Source organism: Aptenodytes patagonicus, chromosome Z (genome assembly GCF_965638725.1).
Source record: "Aptenodytes patagonicus chromosome Z, bAptPat1.pri.cur, whole genome shotgun sequence".
Classification (NCBI taxonomy): domain Eukaryota; kingdom Metazoa; phylum Chordata; class Aves; order Sphenisciformes; family Spheniscidae; genus Aptenodytes; species Aptenodytes patagonicus.
Window position 1 is genome coordinate 11,791,658 of NC_134982.1, and position 18,936 is coordinate 11,810,593.

At 41.0% G+C, this 18,936-nt stretch overlaps 1 protein-coding gene across 2 annotated transcripts in view; it reads left to right on the forward strand.

Moving 5' to 3' along the window:
- Positions 1–18,936, forward strand: part of UNC13B (unc-13 homolog B) — a 227,334-nt gene that overhangs the window by 54,905 nt on the left and 153,493 nt on the right. For both annotated transcript variants that reach the window (XM_076362991.1, XM_076362992.1), the window contains exon 8: positions 17,471–17,693. In XM_076362991.1, coding sequence (XP_076219106.1) covers positions 17,471–17,693 — 223 coding nt within the window. The remainder of the gene's footprint in view (positions 1–17,470; positions 17,694–18,936) is intronic.

Genomic DNA, 18,936 nt, shown 5'->3' on the forward strand with positions numbered 1-18,936 from the left:
GAGTAGAACTGCAGCTGCCTTTTTTGTGTTGCCTGTTAACAGCCTGCATCTTGCTAGAAAGTGACCTTTTATGATAATTAATTGAAGGCCCCTGGATTGAACAATTAATATCGCATAAGAATTAATTTAATCACTCATGGGTTTAAAATGGTCATTAGAATTGATGTTAAATATTTAATAGCAGTATGTGGTTAATGTATTTAAGAATTTTCCAGTAATTCGATAAAGCTTGTGGCACTGCATGTACTTTTGCTTATCTACTGCCTGCAAGTATCCAACTTCTATGAATATCTAATTATTTACATGGACAAATATAAAATAGACATTTAATGTAGAAGTACTTTTTGAAAAATGAACTCTGCCTGCATCAATCTGTGCATAAGAATTGTAAGCTTGCCTGAATGTAGCATAGTCCTTTGGAACTTGAGAATTCAACCCAGAAGATGCATTGATTGTGTCTATTGAAAGCTGACCTGGCCTTTGCATATGATGCAGGAGCTCAACCCCCTTTTACATAGGAGTGGGGTGGGTGTCCTTCCCTAGCCTAAAACACGTTGAGTACGGAGTGTTCTTACTTACCATGTGGGTAAATAACTGATAGATACATTTTTAGATATAATAAAAATATCCTCAAGAACATTTGTAAGACTCATCCAATTTTCCATCACAATGTGCTAGATGAGATGTGAGCGCTGCTGGGGGCAGGACACAATCATCTGGATGACAGACTAGGTATCTAGAAGGAGCAAAAAACCTCCTGAGTGTAAGTAGTTTTTGCCCCATGAGAGTATCTTCCCAAATCCTAGAAAATATGAAGTCATCTTAAAACCTGATGCACTATAGAGCAAAAGTGCAGCAAAACACTCCATATAGCTTGCATTTCAAGAAATAACAGTATAAATGCACATGCCACTGGTGTCCTGCTTAGCTCTCTTGCAGCTCTCAGAAGACTCTTCTGGCTTCTTTGTTCTAGCTAGAGAAAATCCTACTCCAGCAGGCAGGGTCAGGTTCATTAAACGGGGAAATACATGTCCTTACGTGTTAAAATTAGATTATATTTCTGCCCCATTCTGCTTCTATGTTTTCCATACATTTCTGGTCCCTTTCTCAAGCCACCTTTTCTCATGGTTATTTCCCAATCTCCTGCATGGGTGCAACTTGTTCTCGTATCTCCCCTGAGTAGGGAGGGGGAGAAGGACGGAGCAGGGTGTGAGAGAAGAGAGCTGGGCCGTGTCTGAAAGCCAGCATCTGATCTGTGAGGGTGGGTTTTCATCTCTGGTCATGCGTGGGCTGCTGCCTTGGCATGGTGCCGTGGGAAATCTCAGCTCAGACTAGGTGCTCTAATTTTTCGAGAGATTATGAAGCTTTCGGGCCCACTTTCAGAGTCTCGAATGCTGCTATGCTCTTAGAAGAGTCTGTCCCATGATTTCTGAGGTAATGTGGGATTCGGGCTTCCTGCCTATTCTTAAATGAAGCAGGTGGGTCTGTTCTTGTACACGCAGTCTCTTCTAAGCCCTACTGATTTTGGCGCTTCCTGCCTCTTCCTTCATCATACTTAGCCATTTCGTTTTTACCTCCCAACTTCTGTGCTTCCCTATATATTTCTCCTGCCCCAGAAAGATCACATGCTTCCAAATGATTTAACTTCCAGTGATCCCAAGCAATAAGCAAAGCACTATAGTGCCCATGGATCCAGTTTTGTTTGCATTTCTATTAAATGTAATCGTAATTCTTAATTTGCTGATACCTCATTGTTGGATCACTGCAGCATCCTCTTACTCGCTTTTACCCGCAACCTGAAATTGAATGTAAATTAAAAAGAAAGTAAGCTTTTATTGTCTGGAAATTCACTTTAAATGAAGCAGGTTGAAAAAATGTTATTTGATTACTTTGGCATTCATTGAGTCAATAAGCTCTAAGTTATTTATTGTGGTAGGTATAGATTTATTCTCCTTGTATGCTCAAGATCATTTCTGGCAACATAAAAGTCCATTATAATCCATAAAATACTGACAGAATGACTCACTTAAAAGCAGCTCTGACTTGTAGCAGACACTGTGCAAACTGGGATGAGAAAGGTATGCTGTATCTTTGTGGAAAAGATTTGGCAGTCTTAGTTAATATCAGCTACTGTAAATACTGCCCTATACCTCATGTCAGGGAGTTTACAAATCTGGAAGAGAGCAGGTTTGTTCAGTATGATTCTCAGAAAAGCCGACCTAAGTGCCACTGAATCAACCAGTTACGTCTGTCCTCTTATCTTTGACTGATAATCTTTCTGAGAATGCTTTATCCTCCCTTCTCTGCGTATATTTTTATTCTTCCACTTCCTTGAGTCTGTGGCGTTGCTCTTATCACAGTAAGACCCTGATAGACCACAGTGCACCGTAGTTCTGTCTTGGATGTCTTTTGCTCTGTAAAATCCCTGTCTACCAGGGCTGTGTTATTGGTTTTTTTTTATTGTGGGTTTTGTTGTGGTTTTTTTTTTTTTTTCAGAAGAAGGTAAATTTGTTGCTTGGCTCTGGATTGTGAGTTGGTGCAACAAGGAAGGAAATAACTTTTCTGATACGATGTTATACCAGCAAAAAGAACCTAAGCTAGCCTATGCTTGGTCTGCCAGCAGATCAGAGAGAAAGGAGCAAGACAACATGTCTTCCAGGAGAACACGAAGGAACCCCAAATGCTATCTGGAATGTGTGTGTGTGTGCACATGCATGCAGGAAAAAAATGCTGCAGCTTTGTTGTAGATACATAAGCAGCCTTCTAACTACTTAAAAGCTGGCAAAACGTTTTATACACATTATAGGACTGTGTGTCATTCGATGCCAGATCAATTTGTTCTGTTGACCCTTCTTTGCCACTAATATTTGAAGAAATCTATTTCTGCAAAATGTGTAAGGCAAAATTCTGTTAATATCTGCACATTCACTACTATTTTGGAAGCACCAAAGGCTGACTTGGAAAGGTTTCATTCCTGATGCACATTAGTTCTCTTTTTAGGAGCTCAAATTCCACTGATGTGTCAGGAAGGCTTGTACGTTCCTCTGCATAGACTGACTCTAATGCTGAGATTATGGTGCTTTCCATGGCACTGATGAGGAGCTTCATCTGCTAAAAAACCAGGTGACTGCCTTCTCTGCCCCCCACTTCCCAGCAAGCCCTGATAATATCCACACCGATTTTGTGTTTAGAGTGCTGCACTGTGGATGCTAGCATCTTTATGCTGCCATTAATGTGCCCATGGGTTGGGGCTATCAAACCCTGCTGCTAGGATCTCCACAACACAGATGGTACGGTTCTAGCAGAAGCAGTGGCACTGAGTGCACAGACCTGGGCAGGCTGTGAGTCCAAGGCAGCTGGGTAAAACTCTTGCTTAAAATGCTTGGTTGGCAGGATACCATTGCCACCTGTTTTCATGGAATGAAGTCATAGCCATCCAAGGTTACATGTGCACTCGTTTGAGCATGCCATCTTGTGCTGTTGAATCCTGTGGTTTATTCTGGTCAAAGATGATGTTGGCTGCCATCCACCAGTGTTCAACTGGGTGAATTGACCCTATGGCAGTGCTGAAATGACATTTTATGAAGAGATTTTTTTGTTTTTCTCTTTGGTAACAACATATTAAAAAATGATTTGCTATACCAGGCTGTCAAGGCTAGGCAGCATCAAAATGCTTCTAAGCAGGCCACAACTTGATCATCTTAATTGTTCACAGAGATGTGTGATCTGTAATAGTGCAGTGGCAGGCAGCATAGTCGGCTGCGATTGCTGGGAGGTGATGCTGCCCTCCTTGTTGTAGAGATGTATGCTATACGTCTAGATTCTTGCTGGTTTTTTTTTCTGGTTACCTGCCTGCTTCTGCACTTAGAAACAACAGAGGTCAGCAGCTACCTATAGCATTTCTAGAGCAGGCCAGTTTGGGAAGAGTAAGGAAGAGGTCAATGATTATTTTACCCTTCTCAAGGGGAGGTGACACTAAAGATCCTGCTGAGGTCATTGAAAAGCTGTGCTCTAGTAAGAGTAAAACTACTGGCCACAGTACAAACAGTAAGCCTTACAACAGTCCTCAAAAAATGTTCGGTGTAAGTGTAATTCAAAACAGGACACATGAATGACTCTTTTTTAATTAAGCTAGGCAGAGGAAAAACTATTCTTGTCTGTACAAGTGAAACCGTTGTATGAGCTGTTTTGTGGTAATTTGCTGACGGGCTGGAAAAGCGAGTTCCTTGGCCTCTCTGCTTCTGGGTGACTGGCAGCTCGTGTTCCCCTTTGTTTAGGATAAATCCTATCTGGGAGACTTGTTTTCTTGTGGCTTTGAGGTACTCACTGCCTGGGCTGGCTGAAGGCATGATAGGTCTGCTCGAAGGAATGCAGATTCAAGGTCTTGCTCTAAAATGTCTGCCTGCATTTTTAGGATAAAGCTGCTACTTCAGGACTGGATATGTCTAAGGAAAAGTACTCAGCAAATGGAAGTTAAAAATAAAAATACTGGCTATATTAGAAGATTATACAGTAACAACGTTTGACTTACTGCTGAACTCTAGAGGAGAGCAGATCTGTGGTTTTGCTGCTGATCTTCTAAATGTACTTCATTAGTTGTTGTCCTAGAGTATGTGCTGTGTTCTGAAACGTGTTGACAAGGAAATAAAACTTTGGCTTTTAAATAAGCCCCAAACCTAATGCTCTTCCTGAAATGCTGAACACTGCTAATATTGACATGTGTGTCTGTAAGCAGTGATCAAAAAAAGTAAATGCTTTGTTAATCACTCTAGGTTTCATAATTTGTTTAGTGCTCTTCATGAATGCTTCTTTTTTTTTTTTTTTCTGGTGGGGATTTTTTTTAAGGACTCTGAAACTTTATTAGTCAAACTTTAATGTCATAGCAATAACAGAAAATTAATTTGAATTTTGTTACCACAGTGGAATATAACCCTTTTAAAAATTAGATTAAAGATTTTAAACTGATAGAAAAATTATTGCTCAACTTTATACACAAGCCATAAATGTGTCCTTGAGCAATGAGGCTTGTACTGAAAGTCCAAGATTGAAAATCAGAAGAAAAAAAGACACCAAGTCTTTTATCTCAGCTGCTGTAGAACATTATATTCCTCTTTGCTATTATGCATATATGTAATGTTAGGTGATCCACTATAGTCCAAAATTGTGTCTCATGAGGAGTATATAAAACTTTTGTTGGTTCTTGTGTATAAATCTCTTAGCCAAATTGTGACTCAGTAGCCCAGAAATTTGTAAGACGAGACAGCTGTGTTAGGTATTAGTGCAGTGATAGAAATGTTACAATTTTTCCATTGCAGATAAAATTAAGTGGCACTCTGCCTGATTCTTTTTACTATGGTTATTAACGAGTTGCACAAGGTTGTAATAACTTAGTGGATACTCTTGATGATTTGACAGTGATCCAAGCCCTGCTTAAATTCTCAGCTCTCAGTCTGATTTTGTTTAGCCATAGTAAAGGTGGCCAGAAGGGCCATTTCACTTAGTGAAATGAAATACTCCTAAATTTCAGCATAAGCTGAATGCTAAACTAGAGTAAAATGTGGTGAAAAAGAGGGAGTAGTAAGTGTCGTGGTTTAAACTCAGTCGGCAACCAAGTACCACACAGCCGCTCGCTCACTCTCCCCCTGCCCCAATGGGATGGGGGAGAGAATCGGAAGAGTAGAAGTGAGGAAAAACTCGTGGGTTGAGATAAAAACAGTTTAATAATTGAAATAGAATAACAGCAATATAATAATAATAATAATAATAATAATAATAATAATAATAATAATACACAAAGCAAGTGATGCACAATGCAATTGCTCACTACCCACCCACCGATGCCCAGCCAGTCCCCAAGCAGCACCCCACCCCCCCCCCACCCCACCCCACCCCCCCCCCCGGCCAGCTTTCCCCCAGTTTATGTACTGAGCATGACATCCCATGGTATGGAAAGTCCCTTTGGCCAGTTTGGGTCAGCTGTCCCCCCCTGTGCCCCCTCCCAGCTTCTTGTGCACCTCCAGCCTTCTCAGTCGGTAGAGCATGGGAAGCTGGAAAGTCCTTGGCTAGTGCAAGCACTGCTCAGCGACAACTAAAACATCGGTGTGTTACCAACATTGTTCTCATCCTAAATCCAAACCACAGCACTGTACCAGCTACTAGGAAGGAAATTAACTCTGTCCCTGCCAAAGCCAGGACAGTGAGCAAGGAAAGTATTCTAGTGTCGTACTCTAGTGCCTGTCCTTGTCTCTGTCAGCTCCTTTTAGCTCGTTTCCCTCCCGTGCTTTCTCATCTCCTTTTGTGCAGAGGTCTTCACTCTCATCTGTGGAGTTCCAAAACTGAACTGGAAATGGTGGTACTTGTTACGAATCCTTCTTGGTCATCCTGCTTACTGAAAACGTGACTTCATTCTAAAAAGCTATGCAGTGTTTGTTTTGTATTTTAGAAGCTTATTACACTAAAATACCACATATTTAATTTTGGGAAGTACATTGAGTACTGGAAGAATGTACATTTTTATGGAATCTGAGATTTGTGTGCACTGTGTTGAGGGTCTTAGCCAGGGGAAAAGGAGATTTATTAAACCTGGAAAAAGAACTGACTAGAAGAAAGAACTGACCAGGACCTTCCCAGCTCTGTTTGTATTCTATAAACAGTACTTTATCAGCACCAAATATAGTGTAATTTCCTGAGCTCAGTTTACTTTTATAAACTTGTTTAGATGCTGTCTGTCTTCGCTCAGTATGGGATATAACAGGAGGATTAAATAATTTATCAGCATGACTGTAAGCAGTGGACAGCAGTAAACAATAATGTTCTGACGGGGGATAGTACATCCCATCCACTCTGAGACTTGTAAACAGAAATGAAACAAAATGGCATGCAGGCAATCAAACTAGACTGCATTAAAAACTTGGAATATTCTGTTTTTCTACAGTGTCCCCGCTGATCCAGGCTTGACAGGGTGAAGTGGGGAGGAGGAGTTCCTCCTTGAATAGTTGCATAATTGAGATACAGAACGAGCATATGTTATGTTCAGCTAACTGTGGGAACTTTAGATGTGCTTTATAAAATGTGTTAATGACAAGAATGTTGTAGCTTCCAAGGCACCAGGCTGCTGGCGTCGCTTAGTCCTTAATTGGAGGTTTATATGAGACCTCATTTTTTGGGTACTGAAACTTATGAATACAAAATAATGTGATAACTGAGACACACACACTGTTGGTATTAAAGAGCACACGGAGTAGCTAGTCTGACTTGTCTGTATCATCTATTCCAGTGTTAATATATGTTGTTGCATGTTTTTAGAATTACAACTTTCCACTTTCTATCTGTCTGGACTTCTTGGTGTTTTCAATTCAAGTTTGTACAGGCTTATGTTTGTTCCCAAAGGTCATCTGGAAGGGATTTTTTCTTAACAAATTGAGGTTATGCATGTTATTTTTATGAAGCAGAAAAACAACTTGAAAAGGCTAAAAAGAAATTCTGTTTTCATTAACCTTCAAAATATCAAGACTGTCAGCCCAGGTCTTCTGCGATTATGCTGAAGGACTGAGATATATACTGTTAGCTCCTGAATCTTAAATAAAGCAGCATATGTGTTGAATCTTTAATAAATTCATCTTTTATCCAAAATGTTAGGCACTGAAGTGAAGTGGGTGTTAGTAAAAACAAACAAAAGCGGAGTTTTGAGACTTTGGCTTAAAATCCCTTACTCCTGTTATTACATCTCTTTCTGTTTGCTCCTGCAGCTTGCCTTCCCAGTTAATCTCTGGTTGTTGCGTGCCCCGGTTAGCCAAGACCCAACTTCTCAATGTGAGAAAACTTGCAGGGTAGGGAGCTGGTGTCTAAAGGCAGCTGCTCTTCTCTCCACCCTGTCCTGCTTGGCTGTTTGTCTTAGGCGTGGAAATAATAGTCTCTAATCTGCTCTTGAAAGTTTGTGGAGTTTTTGTGCTATTCGTAAGGAACTTGGTAGCAGTAAGACGGGTAAGTAGCTGGCTCAGGGATATCACTGTCAGTTTGAGGACTCTTGTCTATGGGAGGTGGTAATGTTTCTCCTCCAAGGACAGGCCTTGTATCTGTGAGGCTTGGTTTTAGCACTTGGTGCTTTTCTCCTTGTTGCAGTTTGAAACTGTGAGTAGTGTTGTGGCAACCATCAGACCATTTGCTGTCAAGAAAACAAGGGCTAGTAACAGTATGAGCTGGTTTCAGGGGTCAGGCTTTCTGTTTTCCCTTAAAGAGCCACCCATTCCCTCCATGAAGATTACAGTGGTTTGTGCAGAGGCTGTCAGCCTGGGAGTTTTATCTTTGGGAAAAGGTGCAGGACAGGTAAGCTCCATTTCCTCTGTAGTTTTTCTGATCTGCATACTGGTTTTGGAAATTTATAGTATCTTCTGATATTTCTTCCCCAGTTGCTTTGGGATGTTACATGTGCAGTCATTTGTGAATAATGACATGGGTTTAACTAGCAGGTAGTCTGAGTGCAATAATGTTGTGCTGCTGCAGAGTTTTTCTGGATCTTTAATAGTAATCCAGGCTGCAACTGCCTGAATGTTGGCTTCCTTTGCATCTTACTGTTTACCTGAGATAGGAACCTTTTGGTGGAAGGAGGTGCTGAGGAGGTTGCTATCCCATGTTTTAGTGGCTTGAGATTTTCAGGAATGATGCACAGAAGCTATTGTTTGACTTACACATTAATAGGAAATTGTCTTCTCTTTAACGTGAGCTATTTATTGCAGCAAATTAAAGCTCAGTGCAAAGTTCTGTCAACTTCTTGCTCTTTTTCCTCAGCCTTCTCCCCATGTCCCTCTCTGATGCTTCTGCCCTCCCTGCCTCTTGTTTCTGTACCCTTTCTTCTGGTTGTCTCCCCTTCTCATCTCTCTTTGGCGCATGTGTTTTACTTCTGTTTTCTTGGCCAGCGTGGCTGCGTGTTCCTCTTTCTCCTCCCCTTTTCCCCTGAAAAACACTCGGGCCTCTGTCAAAGCTGATCATTAGGCAATCCGTGGATTTTTGTTGTCGTAAAAAACAAGCCTGAGACAATAACCCTGTGGTCAGGGTGCTGTAAACACTGGCTGGTGGATCCTGGCAGGCTTCTGATGCATCTGGGTACGTCTTCATCTAGCCAGCACGGCTGGCTCAGATGCATTGTCCAAGTGGTGGCTTGTCACACTTGCTGCCATGGACCAGAGAAGCAGCATTTGTCATGTCTCAGATGGTAGTCTGCTGGTGCTCGACTCTATGGACTTCAGTTTTTCTCACTTGTTAAGTTCTGTAAACAGGAAAAAGGTTTTACTTGTTATTCCTGTAGACAGGAGAGGAGTAACCCTTTTATACTCCATGGAAACTGCATGTATTCAGCATTATATCAGTTTAATGTGTGGTTCTTTCTAAGTCAACCTGGTAAAAAATATAATTGAATTTGTTCCATGCACATACTTGGTCAGAGCTGCTTGTTTAATGACTGAAACAAACATACATGTGTTACTTTTTTTCTCTAACTACTCCTGTAGGAGTCGGAAGGGAATGACCTACCTTTGAAGCTCTACTAGATAATAGAAATGCCACTTAAACTCGAGCTATGGCTGTGACTGTGCAAAGCACCACACGTGTGTGCGAGAGCCTAGAGTCCAGGGACCCTGAAGTACTGAGGTGTATCTGAGGAACTGCATTGTTTTGTAAACCTTTTAAGTCTGAGAAGAAAGGAGCAACTTGGTTGTAGCTCTGGTGCACCGTTATTTCCCAGCTATGGAGAGAGGGTTAAACTGTGATTTGCTTTTTTTTTTTTTCCTTGGGGTAGTCCATATCTGTGCCTATTTTTCTTTTTCCTGCCCACCTTTTCTTCCCCCATAGAATTGAAATGGCAACAGAGCCCCTCTGTAGTACGTTTGTATAGGGACTAAACCCTTGGGAAGTCAAGGTACTCACCAGGACCGGTTATTGCTTTTTTAAGTGCTAGTCTGGTGGTGATTTTTTAGGACAAAGACTTTTTTTTACAGGACTGTTCTTTGCAATTTTAGCTAAAAGCAAGAACTAACCCATTCTAACTCTGTGAGTCTTGTTAGTGAGGGCAGGGGGAGGGATTTGTTGAATCCTCTGAGCTATCTCCCTCCTGGAAATGTGTGCCTGGCTGGTAGCTAGAGATGAGGCTGGTAGCCAGGACAGAAAGCTCTTGCTTGTTCTCTGCCTGTGTGTGAAGGATTTGTTTATTGCCTGCTGCACTTATGCATCAACACTGCTGTACGCTTCACTTTTTAAAGTGTTTTTTACACACCATCTTCTAGAAATGCTGGTTCTGAAGTTTTTCTTGGAGTTGCAAGTGGTGTGCATGCTTCCAAGGTGCTTTGAGGGTTGTATGTAGTAGTTTTTTTGCCTCCATCATACTGCGTATGACCTTGGGGTGACAACATGGATATTGATAAGTAATAACTTGGCTGTGTTACCAACTTGCAGTTTAGCTTTAGCATGAATTTGTTGTCACCTTTAATTTTAACATGGGGAGATTTGCTTACTGTTGTAGAATTTACTTGTGACTATTTGCATCCTTAGGATGCTGTGAGAGCTCTTAAGTTTTTTACCAGTGTGTATATCTAGCTAAGAAAGTACTCTTCACTTAACGCTAGTTTACATGCACACAGATAGTTTTTCATGCTATTCATTACTGGTGTGGTGCTTTCACCACTGGGTTAACTTTGTTCTGGAAAGGAGGCAGAAGCAGAAACATGAAGCAACTTTTGCTGCTTGACTTGCACAATTTAGCCTAGAATCAGATGCTGCTCTTAACTGGACTCTGGTTTCTGGGACATTCTGTGTGTAATCCTGACAACGCGTGTGCTAGGAAATAAGTGTTTAACTGCTCTTGTTAAGTGTTGATAAGTATTTTGTCTACTTGTGTTAATAAATACATGCTTGCTTAATAATTCCTAGAGTTTATAGTGATCTTAATCTTCTGAATGTCTTATAAACTGGACAGTGAAGAGTAAGCCTCAAAATAAATTCAATGTTGTATTTATAAAGAAAAAATTCTCTTACATTTTCAAGCTCGCAATCTATAAGGCATTTTAAATACGAGAAGTATGCTTGTGGTTTTTTTTTTCTAAGCTTTCTTTTTCCATTCCTGTTCTTTGCTGCCATTTGTGTTACATGCAGGCAACTGGAGTTATTTCGGATGGGGAGAGCAGCTGAGTACGTAACAGTTTGATTTCTTGCAAGTTTTCTGATCCTATAGTGATGCAGCATGCTCCAGTACGAGGAAAGTGAAAATATTCATGCATATAGAAAATCTGTTCCATTGTATTTTCTTTTACTTTCACTGAACCTTCATATTTGTGTGGTTGGATGGCTGTTCATTTTTTCACTGTTTAGCTTTGTTTTGGCCATGTTTTAAATGAGTTGCTTGTGCCTTCTGCTGGAATTTGAGGATAAGATGGCAGAATTGGACTATTATTCTTTTCCTGTAAAGTTGATTCTGGTTTTTTGCTTGTATACATCTTTTTGTGTTGGTCTTCATACCCATGTAAGCCCAACTCAATGTTTGGACTCACTGAAAAACGCAAGGGAGTCTGTAGCGGTTGTTTTACTAAGATGCAAAGATATGCTGGAAGTGATCACAGAAATTCCAAATACTACAAAGAGGAGCAAATCTGAAAGCAGAAATGGCTGGTGCACACCAGTGTGACAGAAGGGTTGTAGGTATTGTAGCATATTCAAGCTCGGTGAGACAGTATCATGGTGAAAGCGGTAGGGCTTTGCTTTAACTAGTGCTTACCAGCCTTGGAAGGATAAAACTCAGATACTGCAGCTGTCTGTGATCTGTAGAGCTAATGCCTGCACCTGAAGACTGGTGTGATAACTTTCGCAGAGGCCACAAGGTTTTTGTTAACTTTTCCAGAAAAAGTGCATGAAGCATCTTCACTTTCTGGAAGTCCTACAGGTTCCAGCAGGCAAGGCTTCTGCTCAAGATACAGTGCATGGCTTCTACTGCCCATAGGATCTGCAGAGATTGATCCATCAGTCTTAAAACAAAGGTGTCTGTTCTCTGTGTCAAAGCCAAGAGCAAAGGTGTTGCTGAGGGGAGCATGCAAAGAAAGATCACTGTGACTGCTGTCAGCAGGGAGGATATTCTGCCTGATGATTTTCCATTTCTGACATAATGGAATTTGGAGAGGACACTCTTACTGCAGCCAAGTAACTTAAGTCTATTCACACATGGACCTGTTCTGCATTTTAGAAGTCTTCCACCAGTGACTCCCCAGTTTCTCCTCCCACAACATGTTTTGTCCTCCTTGTTCTCCTGTCTTTGATCAAACCATAAGTTCTTTGGGCAGCAACAGTATTGACCAACTTCATGCTGTGAGCGTTAGATGTCTCAATTGTTTGGGGTTATTTTCAGAGGTGTGATAGGACAACTGAGAATTAACTAAACTTTTGTATACTACTAAAACAAAGATTAGTGTCCTAAATAGATTTCTTTTATTCCCAATTTTGTGCGTTTGGGAGGGAAATAGGGTGCTTAGGCATTGGTCAGTCAGAGATTTAAGAGGGCTGTGCAGAAGGTATTTCTGCTGTTTATCTGGAGCGTTGATGTGTGGTGTTTTTGTTTTAAAAGGTACTTGTATTAATGGAGTGAGCTCCTGCCCTCTAACTTCATCCTTCCTGTGCTGTCCTCTTTGAGATCATGTTAACATCCTTACAGGCAGGCTTGGGCCAGTGTTGATGATGTTTCCAAGTGAACTCCATTAGCGTGATGATGTAATGAAAAAATATACTGCTGATTGTAAACTTACAACAGCAACTGAGAAGGAAGCAGCAGAAATGGCATGTTGGTAGCTGGGAGACATTTTCCTGGTGAGAGCTTCTTGCAAGAGGAGTGCTGTAGCCCAGAGCCTTGCTAGATGGGCAGAGGTGCTTTAGGAAAGGGACATCTTGTGCTGCTGACCTGATTTCATTTTAGGAAAGGGAAAGACTTAAAGTAGGGTAAGTGTTCAAGGCAGTCTTTGCACTTCAGACTGTCTGTCCAGTTCTTGACTGTTGAGTGTTTCAGCAGCAGAAAGTTATTTTCAAGTGGGAAAAACAAGGTTATAAAAGCTCTCAAACTGAAGACTGAATATTGCTAATTTTCTTTCTTAAAATTATGAAAATTTATAATGTATTTTTAAGTGGTGAGGGCAATAGGATGGACTAATGACCTGCAAAGTTGCACTTAAATCATTGCTGAAAAGCTTTTGAGTTTTTAGCATTGAGAGCTATAGAAGAGCCTCAAAAAATGCCCTCTTGTCCTTCTGAGATTTTTTTTTCTTCTTGTTACTTCAGTAGTCCTCTTTAAACTTCTCTGCATTTTAATTATAAGATTTCAGAAAGTGTATGTGATTGTCAGAAGTGACTGATGGTTCAATAGGCGATGGAGTATTGGGGTCTGAGACTTAGGGAAAGAAGTTATTGGCAGCTATGGTGAAAAGCAGTTTAAATGGATGAAGGGTGGGGAAGGTGGTTGCAAAGGCCCTGGTGTGGAGCTGGCAGAGATCTCTTCTGGACTTGGATTGGAAGTAATTCCTTCACTTAGTACACTTTCTTCTCTTCTACTGTTATAAAAATAGACAAAAGCTGTGAAAAGCTTGGTGGCTTATTTTGGAGAAGTAGCGGGGATTTTGGGATACAGAACCTTGCATGAATCTCCTTCTTCCCGAGTGCCTGAGTGTGCTGCACTTACTGCTTTTGTCCAAGTTTTTGCTCAAGTTTCTAGAGCATAATAAGCTCCCAGTGGCTGATGACACATCACTGCTAGAAAAGCAGGAGGCAATTTCAGCTGAATGCAGCCTTTTGAGAGGAGCTCCTGCTGTGCATTGGGACCTTAAAACAACAAAACGCTTCTGAAAGTGCATTCATCCAGCCACCTGTAATAATTTTGCTGTTAGCTTTCCTTCCTGTCCTGAAGCTTGAGGTAACAAAAGTTGCCAGAGGTTAAATATGGCTAGTAGAGCTGGCGTGACAGGACTGTGCAAAATGGTTTTGAGGTCAGGATATTAAAAGCTCTATGTGTTCTTCCCTGCAGCAGTGGTGTAATAACTTCTAGAGGCAGGAGTGGGGAGGAATAACAGGGTTTCCAGGAGGCAGTTTGTTTCAGAGAAGCTATCTCCTTTCTTGATTTTTTTTCCCCACTCTTTGTGAAATCCTACTGTGTGATGTGGCTGTCCAATGGGTTTTCTTCTTATGCTGCCTATATGCATGAATATTCAATTATTAAACATGAACAGCATGCTTCTGCCCTGCCCCTTCGGCCTTACCCCCCCCACACTCTCTACACAGTGGGTCCAGCGACAAAGAAACAGTTTTCATCCCTTGAGAGCTCTTTGGTACATGTGAAATTTCTCCAACTGGGTTAAAACAATTACTGACTTATGTTTATTGTTATGTATCTTGTTATTAATTAACCGATCTTCAGAGACTGAGGCTAAGCTACAACTTTCCATATGGAAGACTTGATGTATCATCTGTTTGAAGAAGATAGTGCTTGAATTTATCACATCATGTGTGTTGTGAGGGATATTTTGCTGAAACATGGGCTGTAATGCCTGACCCCTCTTTTTGAAGGGATGCTGCATCCCCAAAGCTGCTTCTGCAAGTTCTTGTCAGTCTCTTGCTTAAATAAAATTTAAGTGTCAAGTATGTTGATGAATGGGATCATCACCGTGTGCAGGTATTTCATAGTATACTTTCTTGCAAAGGTAATGTGTGCTGCGAGCCACATACGGGCTAGGTTTTGGTGCTTTTAATCAGGCTGAGCAATGTCTTCATCTGTGAACACTTCTGCTAAACGAAGTGAGATTGCTCATAGGGTAGGTGCACGTCAGCATGAATAAGAGTTTCTGGAGTTGGCCCATATTTATAAGTCAGTTGAGGATTTCTGCCTGGTATTAACATCTATGGACGCTGTAGGTGCATGGCGCATACATCAGAGAATCAATGCGTTCCTGCCTCATCGATGTTTGTGGTAGCTGGAGCCTTGCATCCTTTAAACATGTCATTGGGGAGGCATTTTGTGTCATGACCTCTAAGAGACTTCCTCATGCTAAACACCAGTAAGAACTGGGAGAAATTCTGGTGCCACCTTTTATAAACATATATGCTGTAAATGTTTGATTAACATTTAAGCTAATCAGCTATTTTTAGATGTTGCTTAGAGATACTGTGGTTCACATGGGAAATCTTCGTTTGATAGTGCAGAGGTGAGATGCGATGACTGGTTAACAAGTCTGGATAGTGCTTCTGCAACAGTCCGATCAGGGAATTCGGAAATCTCTGAGCCCATCGGCTGGGCAGAGTCGCTGACCCGCAGAAGCTGTGTCCTGCTGCCTGCTAACCAATCATGTAAGTCTTTGCCCATCCTGATACTAAGTTTAGCCCGGTTTAGTGAGTTACTGGATTCACTATTGTTTTGACCCAGATAATTGTACTACTGATTTGTGTTGGTGATTATACTGTTGTGGTGAGATAAATTGTTTACCCCTAAAGCTGTTGGTCTGGTGTCTTTTACCAGATCCCAAACCTGTAACTCAGTTGGGCTGCCTTAAGCCCCTACTTATAAAGATTATGCAGACACAGCTAGAAGAACTTTGCATCATATCAGAGTTATGTAGGCTTTACCTTAAATAAGAGTTACATCTGATGGGAAGAGGACATTAGTCAAGCAGCAAAGTGAGGCATTAGAAAGCTCTTTGAAACAGTGTTTCTGTCCCAATAAAAGTAATTGTTGTGCATTAGACGATAATGGCTCAAGCGTTCAGAAATGACATTGCTCAACTGAGTAATAGCTCATTATCCTTCGGAAGATGGTGTGTGATCTACAAATAGATCGGTCCTTGCTCCACAGACTGGGAGTTTGGTGCTTTGGCACTTCAAATCATTTTTGTGTAGTACATCCTGAGTGTTTCTCCTAAGCACTGAACTGTAATGAAATTGATGGACATTGTGCTTTTAATAAAGCTGAATAAAGCAGTATACGATTTCTATTCATTTCTATTCAATTGACTGGAGACTGACAAGAACTATGCAGCATTTAAACTACTAAAAAGCAGGAGGCTTAGCTCCATTTTCAGTGTGGACAATCAAATTGAATTGACTACTTAAGAGAGTAGAGCCAGGCTTTTTCAAGTGGTTTGTATTTTGCAGACACGTTTTCTGCTGGAGTTGTTTCCTACTCTTCCATCCGCTTTAGGGAACTGATATCATACTCAGTTGGGAAGGAACGGGAAAGATCACCAAGAGCAAACTTTACCTTGGATTAAAAAAATGGAAATGGAGGTGTGGGAAGCGCCAGTGGAAGAAAAAGGTGTTCCCTGATGCTGTATTCCATCTCCTTGGAATTTTAGCAATTAAATTCAGGTTTTTTTAAGGATCTGGCATAAAACCAGCACTTTCACTTTATTGTTCAGTCTCAGGGTGAATGGCTGTGTAGGGCACACACCGTTGAATAACTTACCAGTGGGGACTTTAATTTGATTGTCCTTTTTAGACAGGCTTTTGGTGGCGGAGAGAGTGAATAATGGCTGATCCTTATTTTCTTTTGTTTCAAGCATGTTAGTGGTGCACTCCACTGTTGTACGGTGTGTGTATTTCACTTTAAGCTTGCAAAGATAACCTTCCATTCTGCACAGCCAAACACAGCTGCACATCAGTATTGTACTTTTGATACCTTTCCCTACTATAACTCTGCGTTTTCTTTTTCTGAAGGGTTAGCAAGCAGAAGTGTTTCTGCAGGGAGAAGGACTCATTGGAAAGGAGCTTCTTCCTTTGTGAAGGCTATCATTAGTGTTGACTACTAAACTTAAGCTAATGTACTTGTGTGTGTTAATTGTAGCAATTTTTCTCCTATACGAAGTAGTATAATTGTTTATAAGTGGACCTGTTCTCCCAGTTCTTCTGATTTTCCTACTAAGTGCTTTTCATCAGTTTCTCTTAACTTAAACTAATACTTAAAAAAAAAAGAAAAAAATCCAGAACCCTAAAGTACTGGTTAAGGATGCTGAGAAGAAGAGATAGTATTAAAGGTTTAAAAGTATAGCTTAAAGTTTAAAAGTTTCCAGGAAAGAGCTCCTTTCCATAAAGGAATGTTTGGTTTTGTTTTTTTTTTTCCCCAACATCTAATTGTTCATTTTGGCAGCAGCAAAGAACCTGAAATTTTGGGTGTTGGGGTGTTTTGTTTGTTTGATTTAAATAAAAATGTCTTAATCTGCTTATTAGGAATGATTAAAGATAAATAAACTCCTATAATAGGAAGTGGGAAAGGAGGTTATGGAGATGATCACAGGAATTCCTTGGTACATACTTGAGAGAACTGGAGGTTATAACCAGCCACGAGATGGAGAGACATCCATAGCAGAAATAGCCTTTTTTGTCGTTCTTTAACAACTAAATGGGCTTCACTGTCCCAGCAAGGCAACTTGAGAGAGCTGTGCCCTTAACTGCTTTTGTTTATTAGCCTTTGAAGATGCTGACAGTGCTGTGGATGATCGAGATAGTGACTATCGCAGCGAGACGAGTAACAGCATTCCTCCTCCGTACCACACGACTGCGCAGCCCAATGCCTCTGTGCACCAGTTCACTGTACCATCACGCCTGCAGCAGCAAGGGGTCTTGAGGGAATCCTGCGCTGACTCCCTGCAAAACTACGATCTGGATTATCGGGAGCATGTAGCCATCAGGTGGGTGCTGTCTTCTGGGTAGCTCTTCTTTTCCCATTGATTTTCCATAGCAGACCCTGAAGGTGCCATGTTAGTAGAGGAAGGCAGCTCAAGGGCTCTGAAAGGCTTCTGACAGGAAGGTGTTAGATGTTTTGTTAACACTGGGACTCAGCTGTGAACCAGGAAGAACCCATAAGGCTATGTGTTACACCAGATCCAGCAGTTTAGTGAATTACCTTTTAAAGATATGCTCAACTCTGAGGTAATTGATTCTTGGTTCTATTTTCACCTTATCTTTTGAAAGCCAGAGCACTGGGTAATTGGTTGTTCTGGTACTACTGTGTGAGTGTGCCTCCCAAGTCGGTGAAACACGGTTAGCAGAGTTATCCTGGAGTTTCTAGCAGAGTATCTAGGAGTTTCTTTCTTGGGGCAGATTTATTTTCTGTTTCAGATTAGCTCCTGTTCTTCTATTAGCTCTGCCAAAACAGTGTATTCAGGAAGAAAGCCTGTAACCAATTAGGGTTTTTTTTCTGTTATCATGTAGCACTGTTGAATAGTGTGTTTTCTCTTTTGGTTTCCTTTGAGCTGTGTGAAAGATAGTTTACTTGCTCTAAATTAGCTTTTTGACCATAAATCAGCAGTTTCACAACTGCTTTTATCTTTTTTAAGTATTAAACATTACAGCATTAACTTACGAAGATCAATGGCCGTGAACTAGAACTGGTTGTGCTGGGAACTGTAGAAGCTTTACAAAACCGCTGTTCCAAATAAAGGATGAGTTAAGCATAAGGGGAAAGCAAGAGAGCTTGGACAGTGCTGGTCAGCTTGGTAAGAGTGGGTGTGTGGAACAGGCCATGCTGCTGCTTCTCCCATTTGGTGTGGAAGGAAGAGGCAGTTGCTTAAACTCTGTCACAGTTAGAGGTGCAGGGTTTTATATATATTATAACTGATTTGTTCTACCTCGTGCCCATTGGTAAGAATGTTCTTGTTTCCTGAAGCCTGAACCTGAGTTCAGTTGCCCTCACGGGTGTATGGCTGAGGCTAAATTTTACTCTTTTTGCATTATGGTCTTTAATGGTAAAAGCTGAAGTTTAATGGTAACATTTAATGTTGTTACTGTTACTGAGATTTCAAGCAGCAGAGGCAAATGTGCCAACAAAATGCACTTACTGCAGCGTGACATGTCATTCTTGGTGCTCTTTTCCTAGTCCATTAAATATCTTATATAAGCAAGTTATTCCCTTTCCCATGCTATTTTGTACTG